The 24922-nt window shown below is 42.6% G+C and overlaps 1 protein-coding gene across 4 annotated transcripts in view; it reads right to left on the reverse strand.

Moving 5' to 3' along the window:
• Positions 1-24922, reverse strand: part of Mtmr12 (myotubularin related protein 12) — a 69537-nt gene that overhangs the window by 4174 nt on the left and 40441 nt on the right. Inside the window, exons 8-15 of one of the 4 annotated variants that reach the window (XM_010605410.3) lie at positions 23699-23774; positions 13622-13728; positions 12626-12750; positions 10655-10733; positions 9354-9424; positions 6489-6661; positions 3832-3999; positions 2542-2703 (exon numbers count right to left, since the gene is read on the reverse strand). In XM_010605410.3, coding sequence (XP_010603712.1) covers positions 2542-2703; positions 3832-3999; positions 6489-6661; positions 9354-9424; positions 10655-10733; positions 12626-12750; positions 13622-13728; positions 23699-23774 — 961 coding nt within the window. Of the gene's footprint in view, positions 1-2541; positions 2704-3831; positions 4000-6488; positions 6686-9353; positions 9425-10654; positions 10734-12625; positions 12751-13621; positions 13729-23698; positions 23775-24922 lie in introns of all 4 variants that reach the window. The other 3 variants (XM_033758339.1, XM_010605412.3, XM_033758374.1) reach the window with 3 other exon arrangements.

Here is a 24922-nt window from a genome sequence, read left to right on the forward strand (position 1 = left end):
AACGGGAAAAAAAAAAAAAAAAAAAAAAAAACCCCGAGAGCTTATCAGGCATCTGGTGGGAGTTTAAGGTTAAGTCATAGATTCTTTTGGACAAGAAAAACAAGTATATGGGAACAAAGGAATTTTGCCAAGAGAAACCAGCAAAGTTGCCCAGATGTTCTCGCTTGACCACATTCTTATTAATTCTCTCTGCAGCCAAAGCAATGTATTATATTTTGGGGTGCACTGTGAGAGAGTTGTGAAGATGGATGATTTAGTAGGGGGTTTCCCCAATGCTCAGAGAAGAAGGTAAAAAATTTGGGGAGAAGGTAGTTTTTGTCAAATCTTTTGTTCCTTGGACGTCACCCATTCAAAGTAAGAATAGAGGTGGGCATGGTGGCAAGTGCCTGCAATCCTAGGCTGAGGCAGGAGGGTTGCTAAAAATTTGAAGCCAGCTAGAACTACATAGGGAACCCTGTCTCAAAAAACCAAACACACAAAGCAAAGCAAAACAAAACAAAACAAACACAATGTAAGAATAGATTAAAAATTTTATTTTCAGACTAGCTGTATAATCTAATATACTTTTCATTGGGTCTTCCTTGTTAAAAATGATTATAAAGGAAACATTTCCTTATTATAAAATATGGAACAACAATATAAATAAAAGAAAGCAAAATCATCCAAAATACCAATGACTCGGATTTTGGACTCTTCATCTGGCGACAGGACAGACAATACCCAGGAGCCGGTGTCCTCTCTTCTCACAGTGCTCAGGGTCAGTCAGGACAGGGGACTGAAGACTGTGCAGGAAACCCATCACTGAGCACTTCCTGCCTGCTAGGCTCTGTGATCAGTGCTTTACATATGCTGACTCGCTGACTTCTCAGTCACTATTGTGCCCAAACGAGGAAACTAAGGGCCAGAAACTTGTTGGCAAAAGCACCAGCTACCAAGTACCAGAAGTAGTTCAAACCCAGCCTGACTCCATAGCCTGTGCCCTTAACTGAATTTGACTTGGACCTGGAAGCCCTTTCCTCTTTAGTCTCCTTGGTGAATGGAACACTGGAGATGGGCCAGGGTGGGAGGAGAGGTGCAACATGTTCAGAGCTGATTCAGCTTGGGGCTGCAGTGAGACCGCACTGAGTACACCGTGCCCCTAGCATGGCAACGCACAGAGCAGCATTTCATTCTGACGAGCCCAGGTTCCTGGGTCTCTATGATGCCCCTGAGGCCAACTGTCCCCTCAGCCAGGTGCCCAACCTGACATCTGGTCTTCTTACCCCAAGGCTTCAAAGTTCCTTGTTGCCCAACCCCTGTTCTGCTTTATCTTCCACAACCCAAAATCCTCTGGTCCTCGGGTTCAACTCATCCCTTACAAACCACTCTCAGAGCAGAGGCCACCTGCACTGTCTACATGGAAAAGAGACCAATAGGAAACCTGGTTCAAAGGGCGGAAATGAATTCCTTATAGAAGGTGGAGCAGGCCCCGCTGTGTGAGCCGCCCGCCTTGCAGTTCACTGATCCTAGCTCACCTTTCCTGAGAAGTGTGCAGGCAGCCACCAGGGGGCAGAACACACTGAGGAAAAGTTGATCTCGGGCCAACTTGTTCAGGGGCTTAAAGCAATTCTGGTCAAACTAACTGAAAAGAGGTTTGAACCGGAGAAGGGAAACATCTCCTGTGGACTGAGAACAAGTAAGAGGGCAAAGTGGCAATGCTACATCACTCAGAAGCTGAGGTTGTCTCAGAGTGAGCAAACCCAGTCAGGTTCCCAATCCATTTTAAACAGAGCTGACTTCTGCAGCAGGACTGGCCGGCCTCCTACAAGCCCTGTTGGGCAGGACTGGGGTGGATAGCGGGGGAGGATTTACTACCACTACTTTCCCTTCTGTGGGCTCTGACAATGAGAAATTCAGGCAAGGAGACAGAGCTAGGAAATGTAGCTTAATCACTTCAAGTGACTTAAAGCACTTATCAGTTAGTTCCTATGGAGTATAATAACTGGTAAAAAGAGAAACAAATACTAGAGCAGGAAATAAAGCTTTTGTGGTTTAGAGCATGGGCCAAATCTGGCATGCCCTTGTTTTCACAGGAGTAGGAAAACAGCCATGCTCGGCTCCAGGGCTACTTCTCTGTCACACCAGTACAGTGGGCGGCTGCAACAGAGACCTACAGGCCTAGACAGAAAGCATTTGCCAACACTTGGTTTATAGGTCCAGCTCAGTGAGAAAAGTCTTACTGTGCAGTACACAAACTGGCATATGCTAAGTGAAACCCACAAGATCAATGTTCCTTTTACCCTAGTAACCACATACAAGGGTGATTAAGGAACAGGACGCCCTGCAACGTGCCTATGGCAGCAGCATCCCCAGTGACATTCAGGAAAGGGCCACCTCCCATCAGGCCAAGGTAGATTTTCTGGAAGCAAAGGGTTCTTCTAACGGAGCCCGACAACTTGAGCACCACAACTCAGCACAGCATTTTAAGGGATGGCACAAACACTTGTCCATGTTACTTCTATCCTGTGGGCAGATGGAAGGATTTAGACGGGGGCATCTTACCTTGAAACGCATTCCTTTCCGCTGGCCCTTGTCTAGTTTTGGCTTTTCCGCATAGAGAGGATTTTTGAGCAATGTCTGGGCTTTGGGTTCAAACTGTACAGACCAATCCCACACGGTGAGCAGATTCAAAAGCTTGCTTTGGGTATACAGGCTTTCCCTACCCTGCCAAGACAAGCACAGGTCACCTTGGCTTCCGAGGAGGGCCAGGAAAGTGAACACTGCTTCTCAGACTCAGGCACCAGGCACTTCACAGGCACGTCAGGGCCAAAGCTCTCAAAAGCTATTTACCAACACCTCTCAGGGGGGTGCAGGAGGGAAGAAGACACTTATTTTTAGTGGATCAAATGTCAGCCACTGGGCTGGGCACTTTCAGAACAAACTTTGAGAAAACTACTATCTTGCCAATTTTACATTTGAGGAAACTGAGGCTCAAAAGACTGAAATAAACTGCCTGAGGTCACAAAGCTTGGGAGGTGCAGGGCTAGGGAAACAGGCTGTCTAACTCAGAAGCCCAGGTTTAGTTATCCCCACTTGACTGTGGGACTTGGTAACCCTACTCATTCAAGCTAATGAAGAGGCCAGGAGAGGGCTGCTAGGAGGCACTGAAATTAGCTTAGAAAGTTAACCTGCTGCGCTGTAGCCTCAAGAGGGGCTGTAAGATGCAAATCAAGCTGGGTTTTCCTGTCCTGCCAGGTGTCTTCTTGTCACAGAGTAATAAATGCAGGCTTCAAACTGAGGGAAGAGAGGACATCTGATCTGCCTTTAAAAAGGACAGCTTTTAGCTAGGCAGTGGTGCATGCCTATAATGCCAGCTGGTTGGGAGGCTGAGGCAGGAAGATTGCAAGTTTAAGCCCCACCTGGACAACTCAGTGAAACCTTGCATCAAACAAAGGAGAGGTGAGGGTGGAAATACAGGTAGTAGGAGAGCACTTGCCTAGCATGTGCAAGGTCCTGAGTTCAATCTTCAGTACCATGGCAGAGGGGGACCCCACTTTTATTGGGCTTAATCCTTTACCTCTTGCACATGATTCCAACTTAAATATTTACTATATGACACTTAGGCTAGTTACTTCTTCTCTGTGCCTCAGCTTCCTCAGAGGTAATAATACATAATCCATAGGGATTTGCTAGGATTAAATATATTTTCCAGGTATAAAAATCTGGAAAGCACTTAAAACAATGCCTGGAAGATAGCCAGAGTTACATAAGTACCATTTTAAGCATCAATCTCATTGTATGCTATTTGTGAAGCCAACTTCTTCAGTAAAGGTTTCTAAGAAGGACTCTTACCATGTTAACATCTTTTTGATGAGGTGAATTGAAGAAGAAGGTACTAAAAATAGGTATATACAGGCTATCTGATAAAACAGTCAGGTAAGTCTCGGTGAACTCAAATGCTGGGGGATGCTGGTGCACCAGCTGCCAGACACAATCTAAGAACAGCAGGAACACAGGAACCTATGTGAAAATAAGACACATGTTATTTAGCAGAACAGAGCCCAAGATCAGTGGACAGCCTCTCAGGAGCTGTGGAGTAACCACTTCTGAGCCCTATGTTCTCTGGGAAACACAGAACGCTCCATCCCATTGCAAGTTAAAAACACGCTCGATTGAAACCACGTGCTCATGGAGTAGTATCAGTATTTGCTAGTAACCTATCTATGCCAAGGACACTTCAAAAGCGAAGTATGTAAAATCTCATTATGGACCAGCATTAACAGGTGAGCATTTGCAATTAATTTTTTTTTGGGGGGTGGTTTTTTGAGACAGGGTCTCACTATGTAGTTGAGACTGACCTGGAATTCACTACGTAGCCCAGGCTGGTCTTGAACTCACAGTGATCCTCCTGCCTCAGCCTCCTGAGTGCTGGGATTACAGGCATGTGCCACCATGTCCAGCTGCAATTAATTTTGAACATGAACTCTGAACCCCAATTAGAAGAAATGTCATCTCTCTCCAAAACAGTACCATTCTTATTAGAAGTGAAAAAACTGTACTCAATGCAAAAAACTACTCAATGGTGATTGTTATTTTAAATGTTGTCAATAAAAAATTGTGTGCGTATGTGTGGGAGATATCCATGCCACTGCTCACAAACTAATTTGCAGTCAGCATCAGCCCTGGAGACTGAGCTGGAGTGAGAGGCCCTCAACCCTCACCCATGAAGGACCACACAAAAGGGGGGGTGGTAAGACAGAAGGCTGAAGCAATAAGAACGAGTTCCTAACATTTTTTCACAAATATATTTTTAATCCCTGGGCCTCCTTTACTAGCTACTCAGAGCACGCCCTTTATAAGCAGAGACAATGGGAGCATTACTATTTACAAGTGCTCATCCTTGATTCACCAGTGATCCTGCCAGAGAGGTGAGAAGAGCTCCATGACAATCTCTTTTTTCTGTAAGACAAGCGATGCCAGGGGTCTGGCCAGAGTCTCACACAGAGTGAGGGAAACAGAAGAGGTGGGAATTCAAGCTCTTGGATCAAAGGCCAGTTCTGCCTCAATTATATCACCACTTATACTGCCAAGTTCTCCTTCAAAACTCCAACATGTCAGTGCTAAGATGCTAAGAACCATTTATATGGCCACTTTATTTCACACCCCATTTTATGTACAGTATCATTAAGCAGAATAAAAGATATATGAACCTTATTGTAGTCAGGGGCATGGGCTCAGAAAACGTGAGTGACTCATAAAGGGCTGGGTGAACAGCAGACTTGGTCTTCTCTTGGCCCCTTTTTCTACTAGATCCATTGCTTGTCACCCCATTTCTCAAGATAAACAAAATCACACTTTTCTCCACACAGTGTCAGCGCTCCGCCTGTCATGCTACGTGAATTCCATCAATCTTGCAAATTTATTTCCCAAAGGCCCTTCCAAGACTGAAAGGTGGTGATCTCTATTCAACTCGATGGCACACAGAGGAGCACAGGTTGGGCCTGAAAGAAACCACTTGGCCAATGACAGAGCCCTGGCCCTCCCGGAAGCTGCCACCGCTTTCTATTCCCATGTCATACTAGGCCAAGCTGCTCTGACCAGACGTATGTACTGATTACCTGGAGTAAGAAAAACCACAGCAGGGAGCAGCGCACATGCCTGTGATCCCAGCTACTGAGGAGGCTGAGGCGCAGAGTGGGGTGTTGTTTGCAAATGTGAGGCCAGCCTGGGCAACTCAAGGAGGCTATGTCAAAATTATATAAAAGGTTTAGACGTGAAGCACAGACCTAAATACTCTCCTACCATCCATGCTTGAGGCCCTGGTTCAAAGGCTAGTAAATAACAACAACAAAAAAGGAAAGAGAACAAAAGAAAAATCCCCACAAATACTGCTATGAGCATATTATGGCTACATGTGTGATTTAGAGTCCATTTTCATTTTTTTCCCCACCATCCATTGAAAAGGCAGCCAAGGGAGCTTGTAGAGCTAGAGAAGTGGAGCACACCTGTATTACCAGAACTCAGGGAGGCTGAGGCAGGACTGAGTTTAAACCCAGGCTGGGCAACTTAAGAAGATCCTGCATCAAAATTAAAAACAAAGTGCCGGGCGTGGTGGCGCACAACTGTAATACCAGCACTGGGAGGGAGAAGCCCTGGGTTCAGCCTCTGGCACTGCGGGGAGGGGAGTCAATCTGGGAGCACACTAAAGCATCAACTCTTCCGTGCCTGATCTCAGAGGCCCAGCAGACTGAAGCCATCCACAGAAGCAAGGAGGGGCTGAGGCATAACCCACACACATGGATGCAATTTACCGCCTTGGTACAGACCATTCAGAAGACCCTGAGCATTCCTGTCAGTATTTTCCCGTAGGAAAGGTTTCATTATTGTTTAGAGCATTCAGGCTCACCATACAGTGAACAGATCCTACTTTTCCTGTTGAGTCTGAGTAGTCTCCCCTTTGCAGGCAGGTACTGGTAGAGGAGCTCTCCCACTGACTGCAGTGGTCTTACCTCCTCTTTGTCACTCTGGCGGAGATGGTTACAGCGATCCAGGAAACAGTGGCCACCCATGACCCACTCCTTTTGGATGAGGCTCTGGAAACCAGTCTGGGTGCGACAATGGGAGTCCATCATCACTTGCACCAGGGAGGAAAGGAGGCAGCAGAGGTCGGAGGCATTCTCCTCTAGCAGGGCCCCAGCAGCAGCATCAATAGGAAGGAAGGACAGAGTGTTAAACAGCTGCATGTTCTCACCGAAGTTTAAAGTAGGTTTCCTACCCCCACGGCCTGCCACTGACAGCCAAGCTCTTACTTTTTTTTTTTTTTAGTTTGGTTTTTTGAAACAGGGTCTCACTGTGTAGTTGAGACTGACCTGGAACTCACTATGTAGTCCAGGCTGGTCTTGAACTCACAGCGATCCTCCTGCTTCAGCCTCCAGAGTGCTGGGATTACAGGCATGCGCCACCATGCCCCGCTCAAGCTCTTTCTACAGGCAAGGGCCAGTGACGAGAAAAGGGCAACACTTTCAGACCAGGAAACAAATGCGTCTAGCTTGTGTAGTATAGGTTTTGGTATACAATCTGCTAACTACAGCTTTGCTCACTGAATAAATGTAGCGAAAACCTGCTTTCAGCAGACGGGCATCCATCGGTGCCACACAACAACACTGGACTCACCCACACGGTGCTGACCCGCCAGGCTGAAGACTGAGTCCATAGCTGGTTCCTCCTAGGACCAAAGCCTCAGCTGCTTTCACTCACCCCAGTGCTACTTTGCTCCATACCCAAGTCCTGTGCTAATTCTGCTTTGCAGAAAGTTTCCTGTTTCTGAACTGTGCCAAAGTGATTTTATTCTTGGCCCCAGGGCTCTTTCCTTTTCTGTGTAAGAATAAGAGGCACTTGTTCCTCCCCACCTAGTGTAGAGGAGAATTTGTCCTTGCCCATTTCCAGTGCCCATCTGGAATGCACTTATAAAACCCAAATGATAAAAAGTCCATTGGCAAACCTCTTAACATTCATGATTTACAGCACATAAAAACACACCTACAGCCATGCATTCGTCTTAGTTTTAAGACCCTAAAAGCCAGGGATCTATGTTTCCTATTATTTTCTTTTTATGAAAGACAGACAGACAGACAGAAAAAGGCAACTCAAGTTGCTTTTTTTTTCGTCCCAGTACTGGAGATGGAACTCAGGACTTTGGGTTTTTGAGGCAGGTGTGGTGCCAGAGCTAATTCCATGGCCCTCAAGTTGCTTTTTAAAAATGTCCCCAAGTAGCATAATGCTAGTATTATTAGGGTTAGTGACACTTAAGAATGAGCCTTAGAACTCTTTCATCTTGACCTATGGGGAAACACAAATTTCATAGGAACAGATTTTTATATTTCTCTTCTACTGTTGTCAGTTTTCAAAACAGGTTTAGGGGCCGGGGATGTAGCTCAGTGGTTCTGCCACCTGCCTTGCAAAGCAAGGTCCCTTAGTACCAAAAAAAAGTTTCATTTTTAGGGGAATTTTCTTTCTTGAGCCTGATGGGTGTTATAGTTTACCTCTGGGTGACAGAAAGAGGGACTGGAAAGTGAGATCTCAGGAGAGACAATGCAGAAGTCCATCAAGGAATGAGGGACATCTCACTTCATCAGCCAAAGACCCAGACTTCATTTTATGCAGCTCTGATTACTGCAGTCTGGCCCTGGGTCCTTTCATCTTTCAGATCTCTATTATTCATCCTTCTACCTTTTGAGGTCATTATAAATAATACTCTTAGGGCAAATCTCCCATTGGGCTGCAAACTTCTAGAAGGCAGACAGAGTGTATCACACTCTTTTGTGGGGCGGGGGGACCGGGATCAAACACAGGACCTTGGGCTTGCGAGGCAGGCGGCAGCACCACTGAACTAAATCCCCAACCCTATATCCCTTGCTATGTAACAGTGGGTGGTCCAGAAGCTGCTGGAGATAGTTTCCAGTTTGCTCTTAGAGACTAAGTTTCAACAGTCGAGGGCAGCATGAGAGGAATGATAAAAGCTTGGGTGTATAAGCAGTTTGCTTAATTTATAATATGAGGCTATAAGAAACAAAATAGTCTAAAAAGCAAGCTGAGCATAGTGGCACAAGCCTATGGTCCAAGTTACTCTGGGAGTTGATGAAGAAGGAGCATTAGACCCAACCTGGGCAGCACAGTTAAGACCTTCCCTTAAAAGAGAAACCTACACTATGGGCCAGGGATTTAGCTCAGTGCTGCTGCACCTGCCTTGCGAGCGCAAGGTCCTGAATTCGATTCCTGGCACCACCAAAAAAGAACAAACAACCAATAAACCTATACTAAACTAAAAAGCAAGTAATATTTTAGCTCATGTTTAACGAGTTACAGTGACAAGCTGATTTACACTTGCTTTACACATTCTGAATATTCATGTGATTGCCCTACTACATAGCAAATTAAGCCCACAGAGGAAAAGGAAATCAAAGACCACCAAGTTTCTCTGACAGCTGCACAAAGTTGCCAAACAGATATAAATAATTAAATCACCCACTAGTCTCTTTAAGTAAAAGGGACTACCAAAACATTGCAATTTTAATCTAGTTGGTTAATAAACAAAAATCAAAACATTAAAAAATGCGAGCCTTGGTAACCAAACAATTTTTTCTTGGGCTGTGAACAGGCTCACCACGCTCCAAATGAAAGATTTTTATTTTAGCTATAACACTAAAAATCCAAGGCAAGCGTTTCTAAGGTTAAGAAGGAAAAAATGGGGAGCAATTTCTACACTAGTTTGGCTCCCCTTATGAGACAATTCAGACCAATAAGCCACATATACAAAAGAATGAATCTCAAGTGAAAGGAAACGGAAACCACCGTTTTTGCTTTATATATATTACCTAAAAGAAGAATGTTCATATTTTGTGCTTCCAGGCATTCTGTAATCTCTATTGCTTTTTTCAGACAACGTCTAAATAAGAAAGAGAAAAGAAACAGAAGCATTAGTTCTTGAGCTTGGTACCACAAACTGAGTAGTTTAAAGGTAGTCTGAATTGTTCTTCAGTTTTCTAATTTTTTAATGCAAAAATCACCCAGAAAAGAAAATAATTACCACCTATGTTATTCACTTACCAAGATACTCATCTGCCTATTAGAAGCTGATCCTGAGCCGGGGATTTAGCTCAGAGGTTCTACCGCCTGCCTCACAAGCAAAAGGACCGGAGTTCAATCCCCGGTGCCAAAAAAAACCAAAAAAAAAAACCAAACTGATTCTGGGTACACAGTTTGTCCAAAGGGATCAAATGAGTATCTCAGATGCCTGTCTTTCTATGTTAACTCAAGTACTGTTCACAACAGCCAGCCAACATATGGGGACAACCGAAGAGTTCACTGACAAATTAATGGATAAGTACAATTGTGTGTGTGTGTGTGTGCACACGCCTTTTCTTTTACAATATTTACCACTGTTGACAACTATAAAGTGAAATTTGGGATACCTGGCAGCCTACAGAAAGCCTAGGTGTTGAATGTGTCTCTCAACAGTCATCCAGAACTGAGAGACAACACCATGTGAGGGGACAGGAACAGTCCTCTCAGATAGAGCCCACTCTTGGAACTATTCTCTCACGCTCAATCGTCACTTCTGTTTCGCATCTTCCTTTGTCACAGCCCTAGTTAATGGCAATACACAGTGCATTTCAATATGTCAATCAGGAAAGGTAATAACTATTCTCTGATACTCTCAATCTAACTCCCAAACCAAAAATGGCTAATTAACATTAGCCATGATTTTTAAAAAATTAAGCACAAGGCCCTAGGTTCAATCCTTAGTATGCCCCAATACTATTAAATAAGAAATTTACACAGAAGAAAAGGTATTTAGTGAAAAGCCAGTTTGCTGTCCATTCTTATTTCCCAGTTTCCTCTTGGAGACCAGCATGGCTGCCTCAATTATAATTTTTGATTGTCATGCTCTTTCCTGTAGGCTTTCGTGTTTTGTTTATAGAGTGTACTTCCTCATAAGCAGGAAGTATATTGGTAAATCTATCAAATGTGCAAAGAAAAAGTATCATATGTGAAATCCTATAAAGCCCTACATAGAATATGTAATCAAATATTTAAATGTGAAATGTTAAATAGTTAACTACTACTCTGAATCAGACAACTGTACAACTGATGAGCAAAACAATGGTTTCGATACCTGATTATGTCAAGCCAGCTGCTACTTTCCAAGAGAGAAAACCATTTTATATCTGTGTCCCAAAATTCAGTACTGTTATCTGAAAAAAGAAAAAAGAAGAAAGATATCAGGTCATTGTTCACACGCCTGCCACAAAATACCTGTCCTGCTCTGATCAGTGGTCCTAGACTCAATCTTTAAGACTCCACTTTAAGCCGGGCATGGTGGTGCATACCTGTAATCCCAGCACTTCAGAGGCTGAGGCAGGAAGATCGCTGTGAGTTCAAGACCAGCCTGGGCTACATAGTGAGTTCCAGGTCAGTCTCAACTATATAGTGAGACCCTGTCTCAAAAAAACAAACAAACAAAAAAACAAAACAAGACTCCACTTTAAATAAAAGGCATTTCAAAACCTCAGCTGAAAGGTTTCTGAATAGTAGGCTTTATAGGGTGTGGTGCTCAAAAAGAGATGTTCATTGCTAAAGTAAGAAATGTCTTCAGCACATATACAAAGCCATGGCCTATCCTGTAATTCAACAAAGACAGCAACATATGTTAGGCAGAAATAGTTGACAACAAGGCTACTACTTACAGAAGTGGAAAAATGCAACAGATACATCTTACCACCAAAGTCTAAATGAGATTCGACTTGTTAGAATCTTAAACACACAAGTTCATGTAACTTGCACACCATGCCAAGACATCCCCTTACACATCTTATAAGACAGAGAACCCTGAATTTTACAGAAATATAATACTATACATTTAAAAGATATAAACTTGAATCAATAAAAGGAAGATGTTCCTGGGCAATTAAAATGAAACTGAAGGGGGGAGGTAAAGAAACTGTAGAATTGTAGTACTGAATCAAATAGTAACAAGATCCTTCTTCCAGGCCCTCACTTCCAAATGAATCTATTGTATACCACATCACAGCACGTGTGCCTTAGTTCGAGGCACGTGCTTGTTTCTCCTCAAGAGGATGAGCTTTGTGTGACATGCTTGTCTTTATGACAATGTCTACCACATGCACAGTGCAAATTTGATCTTGAATAGTTAAGAATAGGTTGGAGATGTGGCTCAGTGGTGCTACACCTGCCTGGCAAGTGCAAGGTTCTGAGTTCCATCCCTGGTGCCAGAAAGAAACATTAAGAATTTCTCTCAAAAGCATGACAAAACTCAGAAAGCAAAGATTCAGACCAGTATGGTGGTGCATGCCTGTAATCCCAGCACTCAGGAGGCTGAGGCAAGAGGATCGCTTAGAATTTGAGTCCAGCCTAAATTACAAAGTAAAAGTCTGTCTCAAAAAGACAAAAAAAAAAAAAAAAAAAAAAAAGAAAAAAAAAAAAAAAAAAAAAAAAAAAAAAAAAAAAAGGAAAGAAAGCAAGCAAAGACTCAAGAATGAAGAGAATCAATACGCAACTGAGCATGACCCAAATGAGCCAGTCCTAGAGGACTAGTACGCAGTGAGGGAGGGAAATGAGAGTGGGGGTGCTGGAACAGACGTATTTCATCTTCTACTTTGTAAAGTTCTGATTAATTCAATTCCTTTTCACCATAACAAATGGGACATTCCCAGTCAGAAAAAAATTCAGTCATTTCCACTTTGGGGAAAAAGCACACCAAGAAAGGAAGATAAATCATTCACTTTATAAATTAGTATGCAAGTCAGTGACTATAGGTACTGCACGGCCCAAAGCAATAAGATGCCAAAATGCTCAGCAGTGGGCAGCCTGGAATGCTGGGAAAGGAGAAGAGGGTGGCTGTGCGATCACTGCCCCGATAAGGAGGCCACAGTGAAAAGCCTGCAGAGGGACGAGGGGCCCTGTGCAGATGCTAGCTGCCTCATGGCACTGCCTTCCACTACACAACAGGGAGCTTCGAGGCTGTGAGCCCCTGCCCACCACCAACCCGGGGGAAAAGGCACTAACGGTCACCTGGCCCATGTCTTTCCCCGATTGACAGAAAGGTTTTGCTCAGCATTCTGCTCACCTATCAGAAACAACTGTTTAAATTTAGAATATGCAGTCTGGATTTCCTGCAGGGATAGGAAGTTGCTTGATAAGTCTTCAGTTTTGACATTTTCATAGGGTGGCCTGTGGATGGTCTTGTAAATTCTAGGTATCAAAAAGTAACATGAAATTAAAAGAGCAAATGTGAATTTAAAATAGCTTATTTTCCATGAGCACTTACTACATAATACACTTTGTGATGGAGCTCTGCAGGTATCACCCCTCAACTTCCTCCACTCCGGCCTAGGGCCATTCAGTCCACACCAGTGAGGTCACTGCTGCAGGACTGCTGTCCCTAGTTGACAGGTATGGGAATGGAGGTCAGAGTGGAACTGCTCAGCCCACGGTTATTAAGGTACTAGAGCTATGACTGGGGCCAACACAACTTACCCCTTTTGGTGCATTTACTCATTTGCATTTTTAAATTTTACTTTGAAACAGTTCCAACATGTAGAAAAGTAGAACACTACATTGATGTACATTATGGCCTAGATTTGACAATAGTTAGTATTACAGATACCATACTACTGCCCCCTAAATACTTCAGCATGTATCTCCGAAAACAGTACAGTTTTGGACCAGGGATTTAGCTCAGTGGTTCCACTGTCTGCCTTGCCAGTGCAAGGTCCTAAGTTCAATCTTTAATGCCAAAAAAAAAAAAAAAAAAAAAAAAAAAGTAGTTTTTGTGTTTTATTGTCTCATCAAAGCAATTAAAAATAAATGGTGTATGTTGCACTCCTCTAGCACTAAGGAAACAGCTGGTAAACAAAAATGTACACACCAGGCAGGTGCGGCACATGCCTGCAATCATAGCACTCAGGAGCCTCAGGCAGGAAGAGCCCAAGTTCAAGACTACAAAGTGAGACCCTGTCTCAAAAATTAGAAACTCAAAAAGAAATAAGACACAACTAAGAGCTGTTCCTGCTTTCTGGTAAAATAACTGAACTATGTAACAAATTGTAGGATGAGTACTGACCCATCCAAGAAGTTCTTCTGCATCTGCAGAATGCCATCATCTTGTTCTCTGGGCAGTGCTGACATTTTCAAAAGAGCACTTCCATTGTGGCAGGACCAACACCACATCTGGAGAGGAAAAAACATTTGCTACATGGAATATTCACAACTCACAGAGCAGATAATCTTAGCATTCAAGTACAGGCAGGGAAATTCATAACTTCAATATGAAATGGCTATATATGTTCAGCTTTATTAAGCCTGGGAGGACTTACTTAATAAAAAAAAGACTGATTAAGTGGTTTTTTAAAAATTGTATTATTACACAATTAGTTCACAGTACACAATGATTACATCATTACATTCATTGTAGAGAACTGGTATGTGTACATAACACATCTCAATTCTGTTTTTATGCCTTCTTTCCACCACCTTTTTATTTTCTCAGCATCAGATTCATTTATTTAACTTATAGGTCTTTAGAAAGTTAACTGTCATATACACAGATTAACAACCAGAATATTAGGCCAAAAAAACATATAAAACACATAAGACGATATACTAAATCAAAGACAATATACTAAATATATAAAGACAAAATACTAAATAAAGACAATGTACTAAATCAAGTCACACTTTTAGATACATTTTCCATTCTGGATTACAATAACTTTTTTTCCTCTTATCTGTTTTTATTTGGCACTTTATAAATTGAATTTTTCATATAGGAGAAACCATGTGCTATTTAAGCTTGTGTTTCTGATTTACTTAACATTACGGTCTCAAGGTGCAACCACTTTCCTACAAATAACTCAAGTTTATCCTTTTTCATGGAAGAGTATGATTCAGTCTTAAAAAACAAACACAGGACTAGGTAGTAGGTAGTCAGAGTCAGACTTTTTTATGGTTTAACATACACCTTTTTTTTTTTTCTTCTGGTAACAGGGACTGAATTCAAGACTTTGCACTTGCAAGGCAGGCATGGGGCCACTGAGCTAAATCCCCAGCCCAACATACACATTTGACTTGGCTTTAGTGCTGATAATTTACCTGATCATAACAACATTATTATTTTTATTAGGACATCAGTGATTACTGGCATACAGCTCACATGTCAGGTGTGAATTAACTCATTAATTCTCAAGTCACTCTCTGTGATAGGTAACGAGTAATATTCCCATTTACACAAGTAAATGAGGCTCAAAGAGCCCAGAGGACTTCCCCAAGTAGCTGCAGTCTGACTCTCACAGTTCTGCTCTACTAGATGGCAACCAAGGGGCAACTCCCATCCTCAGAGAAAGCCCACACCAGGAAGAATGGGATAAATGCCAGACTCACACATAGAAAGCATTGCAGTAGGTTGTTAAAGGGCATAAAGATGATGCTATTCTACCTAAAAATATATCAGAAGGCACAATGTGGTACACAGGATTTCAAGAAACAACCAAGTGTAGGGAAGGTGTGATGGGTAGGGGAAGAACAAAAAGGGAAAATAAAAAAATGTGAGAGAATGAAAAGATGAAAATAAAGTGTTTGTAGATGGGAAGGGGAGGAGGGGGTGAAGGGAGGGCAGAGGTAAGGGGAAAAAATGAGAATCAAGACTTGCCATGTAGAGGTACATGATCCCAACAATGAATGTAACTGTACTGTATCCCTAAAATGTACCAATAAACTCAATAAAATTAAAAAAAAACAAAAAGAAAAGAAACAACCAAGTGAAGGCAAAGGATGCAGACATCTTAAAGTGTCCATGAATGACAGGCTAAGGTGTTTCAGCTTTTTTTTTCTTCTTCTTCTCATTGGTACATTTTAGGTATACAGTACAGTTACATTCATCATTGGTCAGCTTTTTTGTAGATACTATGGGAGCTTTCATTCACTCTGCAGGTTCAAAGAGAGGTAACTTATTCCTTGAGGGCAAGGTAAACTGCCAGTGGAGCCTAGAATGGAGGAGAGGGAAGAGCTGGCTGGATAAGAAAGTAATGGCTGTGGCTTCGGTGTCCTGCATAAAGGATTTGCTAAGGGTTCTAGAGTGGGTTAACATTCAGTCTTTGCTCTGCTGACCAAGCCACGGTCCCTGATTCAGAGGTAAACCTTCCATCCTTCAGCTTCCTGAGGAGGCACCTTTTTGGCATCTGCTTGCCATGTGTAAATTTCACAATGGATATGCTAGCAGCAGCCTGGGCAGAGAGTCAGAGAGCAGCACAGCAACGCATCTGCATCACAGGCAGAAGACAGGAAGAATGACTTTGGAGACTGTAGGGAACAGGACAGAATCAGCACTGGGTATGTTGGGTTTCTGGTGCTACTTGAGCATCCATGTGGAGAGATTCAAGGGCCCCCTGATGTGAGGTTGAAGAGGTAGAACAGGAGGGCAGGAGGGGCACTCTGGATATGAGAGTGGATGGCCAGCTAATACAGAACAGATGAGCCAGGCCAGGGATTTAGCTCAGTGGTTCCACTGCCTGCCTTGCAAACACAGGGACCTGAGTTCAATCCCCGGCACCCAAAAAAAAAAAAACCAAAAAAACCCAAAACAACAGAACAGATGAGCCAAAGAGGAGAGAGAGAACAGAGAGCACAGAGCTTCCAAAAAGAACAACTCCCCTCTGGAACTTTAAGGTTCATTTGAGGCAGAAGGGCCCTTTGCTGTTCTCCTGTTCCCTTGTCTGCATCAGGCTAAGCAATTTGTGGAAACCTCTAACAAAGGTGGCACTATTTCAAGTGCTCAAGCAGGGATGTCCCCAGGTGGTGCAGCTCACCTGGATATGGAAGGGGACACTCTGAGCCATGACTGGATGGCAAAGAAATTAAAGATTCTTCATCCATTTTATCTCCCCTCCTGGGACAAAAATGATAGGCCTTTCTTGGTTGTTGTTGTTGCTTTTTGTTGCTTGTCGGTTTTCAGACAGGATCCTGCTATGTCATTCAGGCTGTCTTTGAACTCACTATGTAGCCCAGGCTGGCCTCAAACTCACAGTGATCCTCCTGCCTCAGCCTCTGAGTGCTGGGATTAGAAGTGTGCACCACCATGCCTGGCTAGGCCCTTACTGATATCCAATCATATCCTATATACTAGGTGGGAAATGTGTAAAATGATAACTTCTAATCAGAAATGCCTCATCTCATCTGAGACAATGAAGGGCAACTAACTTCCTTGCTATTCTTTATTTGAAACAGTAAATAGAAACCCAGCTGGGCATGGCTCAGTATAAATGCCCTGGGTTCAACCCTAAGTATCACACAAAAAATAATCAAATAAAATGGCTGGAGATGTAGCTCAGTGCAAAGGCTTTACCTTTAATCCACAGTACCACCAAAAGGAAAATGAGAAAAATGACTTGAACCCGACTTCAAGGTCAGCCTGAACAATGTAAAATTTATGATCTTGAACCTTTTAAGGACTTTGTGGCATCAGTGAGCATACAGCTTACCCTTACAAAGACAGCTGGATGGATGCTCATCAAAGAGAAGATTAAACATGTCAATTTTAATATATTTGTGGAAACTAAAACAACAACAACAAAAACAAACAAACAAAAAAACGAAACAAGCAAAATTCCTGGTCAGAGAAAGGATTCTCACAAGAATTTAGCAAAAAGTCTTTAGCTACTGTTTCAATACATCAATTTCTCTTTGGGAAAGGGCCCCAGAGTCCTTAGTATAAACTACCTAACAGCCGACAATAAATAGTCACTTAAAATTTTTTTTGAGACAAGATCCTGTTATACATACAGCACAGACTGGCCTTGAACTGACTAGGTAGCCCAAATTGGCCTCAAACTCACGATCATCCTGCCTCAGCCTCCACATGCTGGGATTATGGGAATGTGCCACCACTCCCAGCAACTGCATTTTTTTGGTACTGGTGATTGAATTCAGGACTTTGCGTTTGCAAGGCAGGAGATGGCACCATTGAGCTCAATCCTCAGCCCAGCAATTGCATTTTTGAATGGGGAGATTACTTATTTTTTGGCGCATTTTAAGGTGTCTGTATCAATAGAGTCAAAGACAGATTTTAGGGGGAATATCTATAATTAGAGGCTAGAAATTAGTGTAAGAAGGAAACGAAGGCAGTAAGAAGACCAAGACACTAGTGTTTCCAAAGCCAGCACGGGGATTTAAAAGTGAGATAAAATAACTGTGTCACACCCTGCAGAGAACTGGGGCTGCCACAGTTTAGCAGGGCAATGTCTGCTGAGTAGGGCAGCAGAAGTCCTGCTGCAACACGAGAGGGGCTGGGGATGCAGTCAGAAGCACAGCATGTGCTTAGTGTGAGGCCACAGGTCTGATCCTTGGCATCTCAAAAAAGGAAAAAGAAGAAATGTGTAGAGAAAAGAAGCATAGGTTTTTACAAACGTTTAGCAGTGTAGGGCAGGAGAACAGGACAGTAATCTGACTGTTAAGAAATGGCTTCTCCAGGTTAGGGAAGTCCTAAGGATGTGTTTAGAGAGAACACACCTCAGAACCATAACCACGGAAGAGGGAAGGCTGACGCAAGCAGGCTCCAGACAAAGCAATCCAGACACAGGCAGAGGTTCAGGTTCACCACAAAGGAAGCAAGAACACACAGAGAAACAATAAGAGGCCAGAAGGAAGCTGAGAGAGTTCTGTTAAATCCTGGATCCCACAGAAGTATGAGAAAGGTGGTTGAAAGATCACAAATAAGAAATGATTTTATAAGCAGGGTGTGAGGGCACAGGGCTGTAATCCTAGCACCAAGCAGGCTGAGGCAGGAGAATTGCTCCGAGTTCAAGGCCAGCCTGGGCTGCACAGTAAGTTCAAGGTCAGTCTGAACTACACAGTAAGACTCAGTCTCAAAAAAGAAAACATGTTCACAGTGAAGAATGATGTTAGAAACCAACGAGGTTAAATGAGCAGGACAAGGGCCCAGATGAGCTGAGGAAACAATTCAGTTTTCATGGATTCCGTTAAATCCAGTTTGCTATAGTCTGAGTAACCTATAGCAATGTTCGTTAGCCCCAGAGCAAAAAAGGATGAATACTCAGCAGAAGGACAAAGAGACTAAACTCCATCTGCCTGAACTGAGAAATTATGCAGTCCTTACTGCAGAGGAGAAGCAAAGGCAGACAGGAAGAGCAGAGGTGAAAAGGCAGAGTAGAAAGCATGGGGCTCAGGAAACACTGTCTACATCCAGAACACTGCCACAGCTCGGCCTTTCTCACTCCGGCTGGAAACAGATAACGCTAATGGCTGCGTGACAGTGTGAATATGCTATGTGACACTATGTGAATTTGAGGCTATCTGTATTGTATCACAAGGAAAAAACTTAGGAATGGAGTGCAGGCCCTTCACAATCTAGGCCCAAACTAGCTCTTCAGTCTTACTACTCCCCTATGCTCTCACTTTCCTTTGCTTATTTTGTATTTCTCACTTATGCTCAAGTGAATTTTAACTGCTACTGCTGATCTGAGAGCTTACATGCTAGAATGTAGGGAAAAATATATATATATAATCTTAAAGATCAGCGTTTTCAACACCCTTCACGATGTTAAAAACTAATGAGGACCCCCGAGAGCTCGTGTTTACGTGGGTTATAGTTACTGATGTTTGCAACACTAGAAATTAAAACAGAGAATCTTTAAGAATATTAACTCATTTTAAAACAATGAACCACTTGCACACCGATAAAAATAACATTTTCTACACCCAAAACAATCCGCAAAACTGGCATTGTTTTGTATTTTTACAAACTTCTTAAAATCTGGCTTAATTTTCTCATCTGTGCAACAAGAGCAACAAAAGCGTGGAGAATGAAGTGTAAATAGGAGAAGGTTCGGTAGGAATGAGAGACAGGAGCAAGGACGAGCCAAAGAGCGGTTAGGCACATTTATGCTAGTTAGCTGTCATTTTTCCTCTAAATCTGCTTGAGTCTTAGGAGACCTATGCTAACCAGGAAGCGCCTACAGTAGGTTTGCCTGCGTTCTGCCCCTTGGGGACACGTGGCAATACTAAGACATAGTTTTTGTTACCACAACTTAAAGGATGTTACTGGCAGCAATGGTCCCCAAAACAAAGACTTTTTCAGTCCTAAATATCAGGAGTGCCCGGCTCGAGAAAACCTACCTCAAACAAAACACAAAACAGGCGGTTATATAGCAGTATGTTTGCACATTTGAAAGATCTATGTTATCTAGGTTAAGATAGTATAATTTTGCCAGGTGTGGGGTACACTCAGGAGGCAGAGGCAGGAAGACTGCCACAGGTTCGAGGCCAGCTTGGGCTACACAGTGAGTTCGAAGCCTGCTTGAAATACATGATGAGACTCTGTTACAAACAAAACAAACAAACAAACACAATTTCATCAAATATAAAATAAATTGCCTTTTTCTTCTTCAGTACTAGGCACTAGGGCTTTCATGATGTGTTACATCCTAGCCCTCATAATTATCTGGGGATAGTCTCATCTAGTCACTAAGTTGTCCAGGCTGTGATCCTCTTGCTTAGCTTCCCAGAGGGCTGGGATTATGAACATTAATACAGATGTTTTAAATTTGTCTAAGACCTTTCTGATGATCTTAGTCAAGTGGAAATCTTACACTGTGTACATGTTTGGCGGGGGTAGAGACGAAGCATGCACGGTGAGCTGGGCCGGGGTACTAGCTCAGGGGTAGAGTGCTTGCTTAGCAAACATGAGGCCTGGGTTTGATCCCTAGCACTGCAACAAGAAAACAGTGACAGAACTTAAGAGCATAACTTAAGACACAAATTAAGAGCTCTGTTCCCTGGGTAGATATGTAAATCCCAACCTGAGTAATTTCTTTCAGCTGTCCATTTATGCAAATTCCACTAACGACTTTCAGAGCATAGAAGGAAGGCAGATGAATGAAGTAAGATCACCTTCCCACAGTTCCTATCAAAATGACGCTGGTCTTCCGAGAATACTTTCTACTTCTCAGCTCCAAGGCCTAGGTAGAATGCAGTGTACCTAAGCACAAAGGCCACGGCAATGGAGAATCAGCCCATGCCCACCTGTGTGGACAGTGCACCTTGTTTCTTGCTGCAGGGCGAGGCCTCTTTCCCAGATTGCGGTATGAAGGGCTGAAGGACAGAGATCCTCATCTTCATTTCCCTAAAGCCCTGACTTTCAAAGCGTAGTATACACTGCCTGGGAGGCCCCAAGACCCTTTCAGGTGGTCTGGGAGGCTGCAACTACTTTCACGGTAATACTGACAAACAGTCTGTCTTTTCCACTTCACTGACATCTGCAGTGGTGGAGGAAAAGCAGTGATGGGTAAGAACTGCTGGTGACTTACAGCCAATCAAGGTGAGGCCACAACTGTTCTGGTCATCACTGTGCTACGTCACTACCAGAAGGAAGAAAATCTGATTCACTTGAGAGTGTCCTTAATAAAGGTTAAAGATGATTAATTGGGGCCTAGGATTTAGCTCAGTGGTGCCACCACCTGCCTCACAAGCACAAGGTCCCAAGTTTGACCCCTGGTACCAAAAAAATAAAACAATAAAAAAAATCCCACAATTAATTGTATTATCTTGACCATTACATGTCTCTAATATTCTGTGAGGTGGTGTCAGAAGTAAGCACCAAAGTACAAAGCTTGCCTCAAGAATAGATCCTAGTATAACTGACTAGTTGCCTTTTTTGTGGAACTGAATAATTGACAGGCAAACTTCTGATATTCAGACTTTGGTATCTGGCATTCATTCTAAAAAAGAAGAAGAGTAAATCCATCACTTTACAGAGAAAACAACTGATACGCCAGGCGTGGTGGTGCACGCCTATAATCCCAGCACTTGGGAGGCTGAGGCAGGAGGATCGCTTGTGAGTTCGAGACCAGCCTGCACTACACAGTGAGTTCCAGGTCAGTCTCAACTACATAGTGAGACCCTGTCTCAAAAAACCAAAAAAAAAAAGTACAGAAAACAACTGATAAATTGCTGATAGTGATAATACACTGAGCTTTCAAGCAAAAAATATAAGTGTGGAAAACTAGTATGTATACTTTAGCTATTTCAAGACTTCTGATGAGATATTAATATGATTTTTGATCTTATATATTGAAACATGTTAACATTCAGAAGATCTATATAATCTAAACATATTTTTCAAGTCGCCAATGCATTCCTCATACCCCTATACTGAGGATTAAACCCAGGACTTTGTACTGAACTATACCCCTTTGAGACAGGACCTCGATAAATTATTCAAACTGGTCTGGAACCTGCAACCCTCCTGCCTCAGCTTCCCCAGCAGCTGGGATTATAAGAGTGGATCACCAGCCAGGTGTGGTGAATACAATCCTGTAATCTCAGCACTCAGGAGGCTGGGGAAGGGGGATCACTGCAAGTTCAAGGCCAGCCTGGGCCACACTGCGAGATCCTGTCTAAAAACAAAAATAAACAAAAAATAAGAGGGACCACCATGCCCAGTAAAATCATGCACATTTTAAAATATGTTCAAAGTAAAGAGATACACCACTGATTTCTTGTTGTTCTTGTTTTTGGTATTGGGGATTGAACATAGGACTTTGTGTCTGCAAGGCAGGCGTGGTGCCACTTAGCTACATCCCTGGCCTTACAGCAGTGAGGGTTTTTGTTTTGTTTTGTACCAGGGATTGAACTCAGGACCTTGTGTCTGAGCTAAATCCTCGGCCCACACCAGTGAATTATAAGAGAAAGAAGTTCCTTATGTTTTCAGATTCCTTTCTGCAGCTAACCTTTATGAAACCATCACTTAGCAATTTTTTATGTGCCATGAAAGAACAATATTCTCAATTAATAAGGCTACAGAATATACCTTTCTTTCCCAAATACATAGCTGGATTTTTCTCTTCACATACTTCAACCAAACCCAAAGACACTACAACAAACTGAACAAAAGAATCAGACATAGGGCCAGGGATTTAGCTCAGTGGTTCTACCACCTGCCTTGCAAGCACAAGGACAAGAGTTCAATCCCCGTTATAAAAAAAGAAAAAAGAATCAGATATAGGAAACCAGTTGTTTTCTATTTCAAAAATGTAAAACTATGTTATTTTACTATAGAAATATGTTATTTATGCTGACATGAATGTTATTTAAATTTTTTAAGAATTTTCAATTTGATTTCTTAATATGAGATATATCAATAGGTACAACCCACAGAAATAAAAAACTCTGAGAACATCAATAATTTTTAAGATGGAAAAGAGCGGCAAGAGTCCTGAGAGTGCAAAGTTTGCTAACTGCTGCTATAAAATGGTGGGAAATGATTTAACTCTGGCCCAAAGATACTTTTTTTAAACATCTAAATCACTCACATATATTTACTGATTAGAAAATCTCACACAAAAATCTATCTCTGGCTTCTCCTGAAAAATCAGGAAACCTGGCAACACGGCCGCATTCCCAGATGTCAGTGGGCGCTGACAAGAGGCTGCCAGCCTGGGCAGAGGGTCTCTAGTTCACTGCAAGGGCCTTGCTCATTTCCTGTCCAGTCTACACAGGCTTCTGGGCACGTACTCTTGCTTCCCAAGCTTGACCTTTTGGGGAACCAGCCACATGCAAAGCACAGCATTTATTTATAATTCTTGTTCCTTACTAAATTCCCTGCAGGCTGGGAAACTTCCAGCCACCAATTAGAAATGGGAGTGATTGCCAGAGTCTTGCTTTCTTTGATCAGTGACACATTAAATATGGCTCCCATCCCATTCGATTCTATGAAAACCAAGAAGCACTTCATGTTGTTTCTGGGAGAAAATACAACTAAGCCTATACCAAGTTTAACAGTGTTGGCCAAAAGAATTCTAATCCTACTACCTTTAAAGTAGTCAGTTCAGGTTCAAAGTGATTTTAGGTATTAAACTAGCTTACTTTCAACAGCAGACATATCTGTAATACTCTTAGCACTTTTCAATGTCTCTGCTAAATTTGAGTACATTTGTGAAAACTTTAAAACTGTCCCAGAGAGCCTCATGCCCCAGAGAGACTCCTCTAGGGAGTCCCTATAATATTTTTGGATCACTCTTGGACGAAGGACAAAGCTCTTGCACACCACAGCCAAGGGCTTTAATAGGATCATTCTGTTAGGGTGGACAATGAACAACCCAAGCCTCTTCAGGCTTCTGGACGCACTTACTGGTATGCCATGGCCCTGAAAGCGCAGCACATCCTCCTCCAGAAGAGGGGTAGGGACGACAAAGAATGCTGGCAACCTAGAAGACAGAGATGTCATCAGATTTTAGTACTATGCTTCATTCACAAAATAGGAAAGCTCAACCTTATTGAATACAGGGAAACTAAGCAGGATGCTTCTCTGAAGAAAGAGCTCTTATGAGCTGTCATTCTGTGTGGTGTAAAGCACTCTGGCCAAGTTGGTCATGAATCTGAGGTAAAGTCTTGGCCCTGGGCCAGGGATGTAGCTCAGTAGTGCTACATCTGACTGGCAAGTGCAAGACTCTGAGTTAGATTCCTGGTATCAGAAGAAAGTAAAAAAATAAAATAAAACTCTGGCCCTGCCTCTAATTCTGTATAACCTTAGGTATAAAATGAGGGAATGGAAAATGTAATATTTATTGTTGTTTTGTTTTATTTTTTGGTACCAGGACCTTGCGCTTGCGAGATAGGCGGCAGAACCACTGAGCTAAATCCCCAGCCCCTGAAAAATGTAATATTTAAAAGAACATGAATTCCAAAATTGTGAGTGACCTTTCTTGTCACGTAGTAACAATATAAGCATCTGTGTTGCTTTCAGTTATACTAATATGAAAACCAGCAATTATGCTGATTGCTGCCCAAATATTTTATCAAATTTTTGGGCAACAACAAACACTTAACTTGTTAGCTGGGCTTGGTGGCTCATGCCTGTAATCCTAGCACTCAGGAGGCTGAGGCAGGAGGATTGCCATGCATTTGAGGACAGCCTGGGCTACACAGTGAAACCTTGTCTCAAAAACAAATGAACAAACAAACAAACCAAAAACACTTAAACTCTCCTGCGTGTCAGACACTGCTCTCATTTCACCCTCCAATAAACCTTTCAGGTTGTACTATGACAATTTCCATTCTCCAGATAAAGAAACAGACACAACACTGCCAAAGAGCTTCCAGTCACATAATTAATAATCATTTAATGGAGCTAAGGCCCAAACCCAGGCATTATGACTGAAATTTTTCCAGAAGAAATATTGTTTCTAAAAAGAACAATGTCGTTAAGAAGAACATGAGAAAGTTAGATTTCAGTGTTGCAGAGATCAAAGATATGTGGGACAGAGTCTCTTCGAGTCAGTAGATGCAGATTTCTGTTAATAAGAGACATGCCTAAGTTCTATCACTATGGAGCTGTTAACACCCTTCTTCCAGG

This window comes from Fukomys damarensis, unplaced genomic scaffold (genome assembly GCF_012274545.1).
Source record: "Fukomys damarensis isolate Sample0158 unplaced genomic scaffold, DMR_v1.0_HiC HiC_scaffold_1, whole genome shotgun sequence".
Lineage (NCBI taxonomy): Eukaryota > Metazoa > Chordata > Mammalia > Rodentia > Bathyergidae > Fukomys > Fukomys damarensis.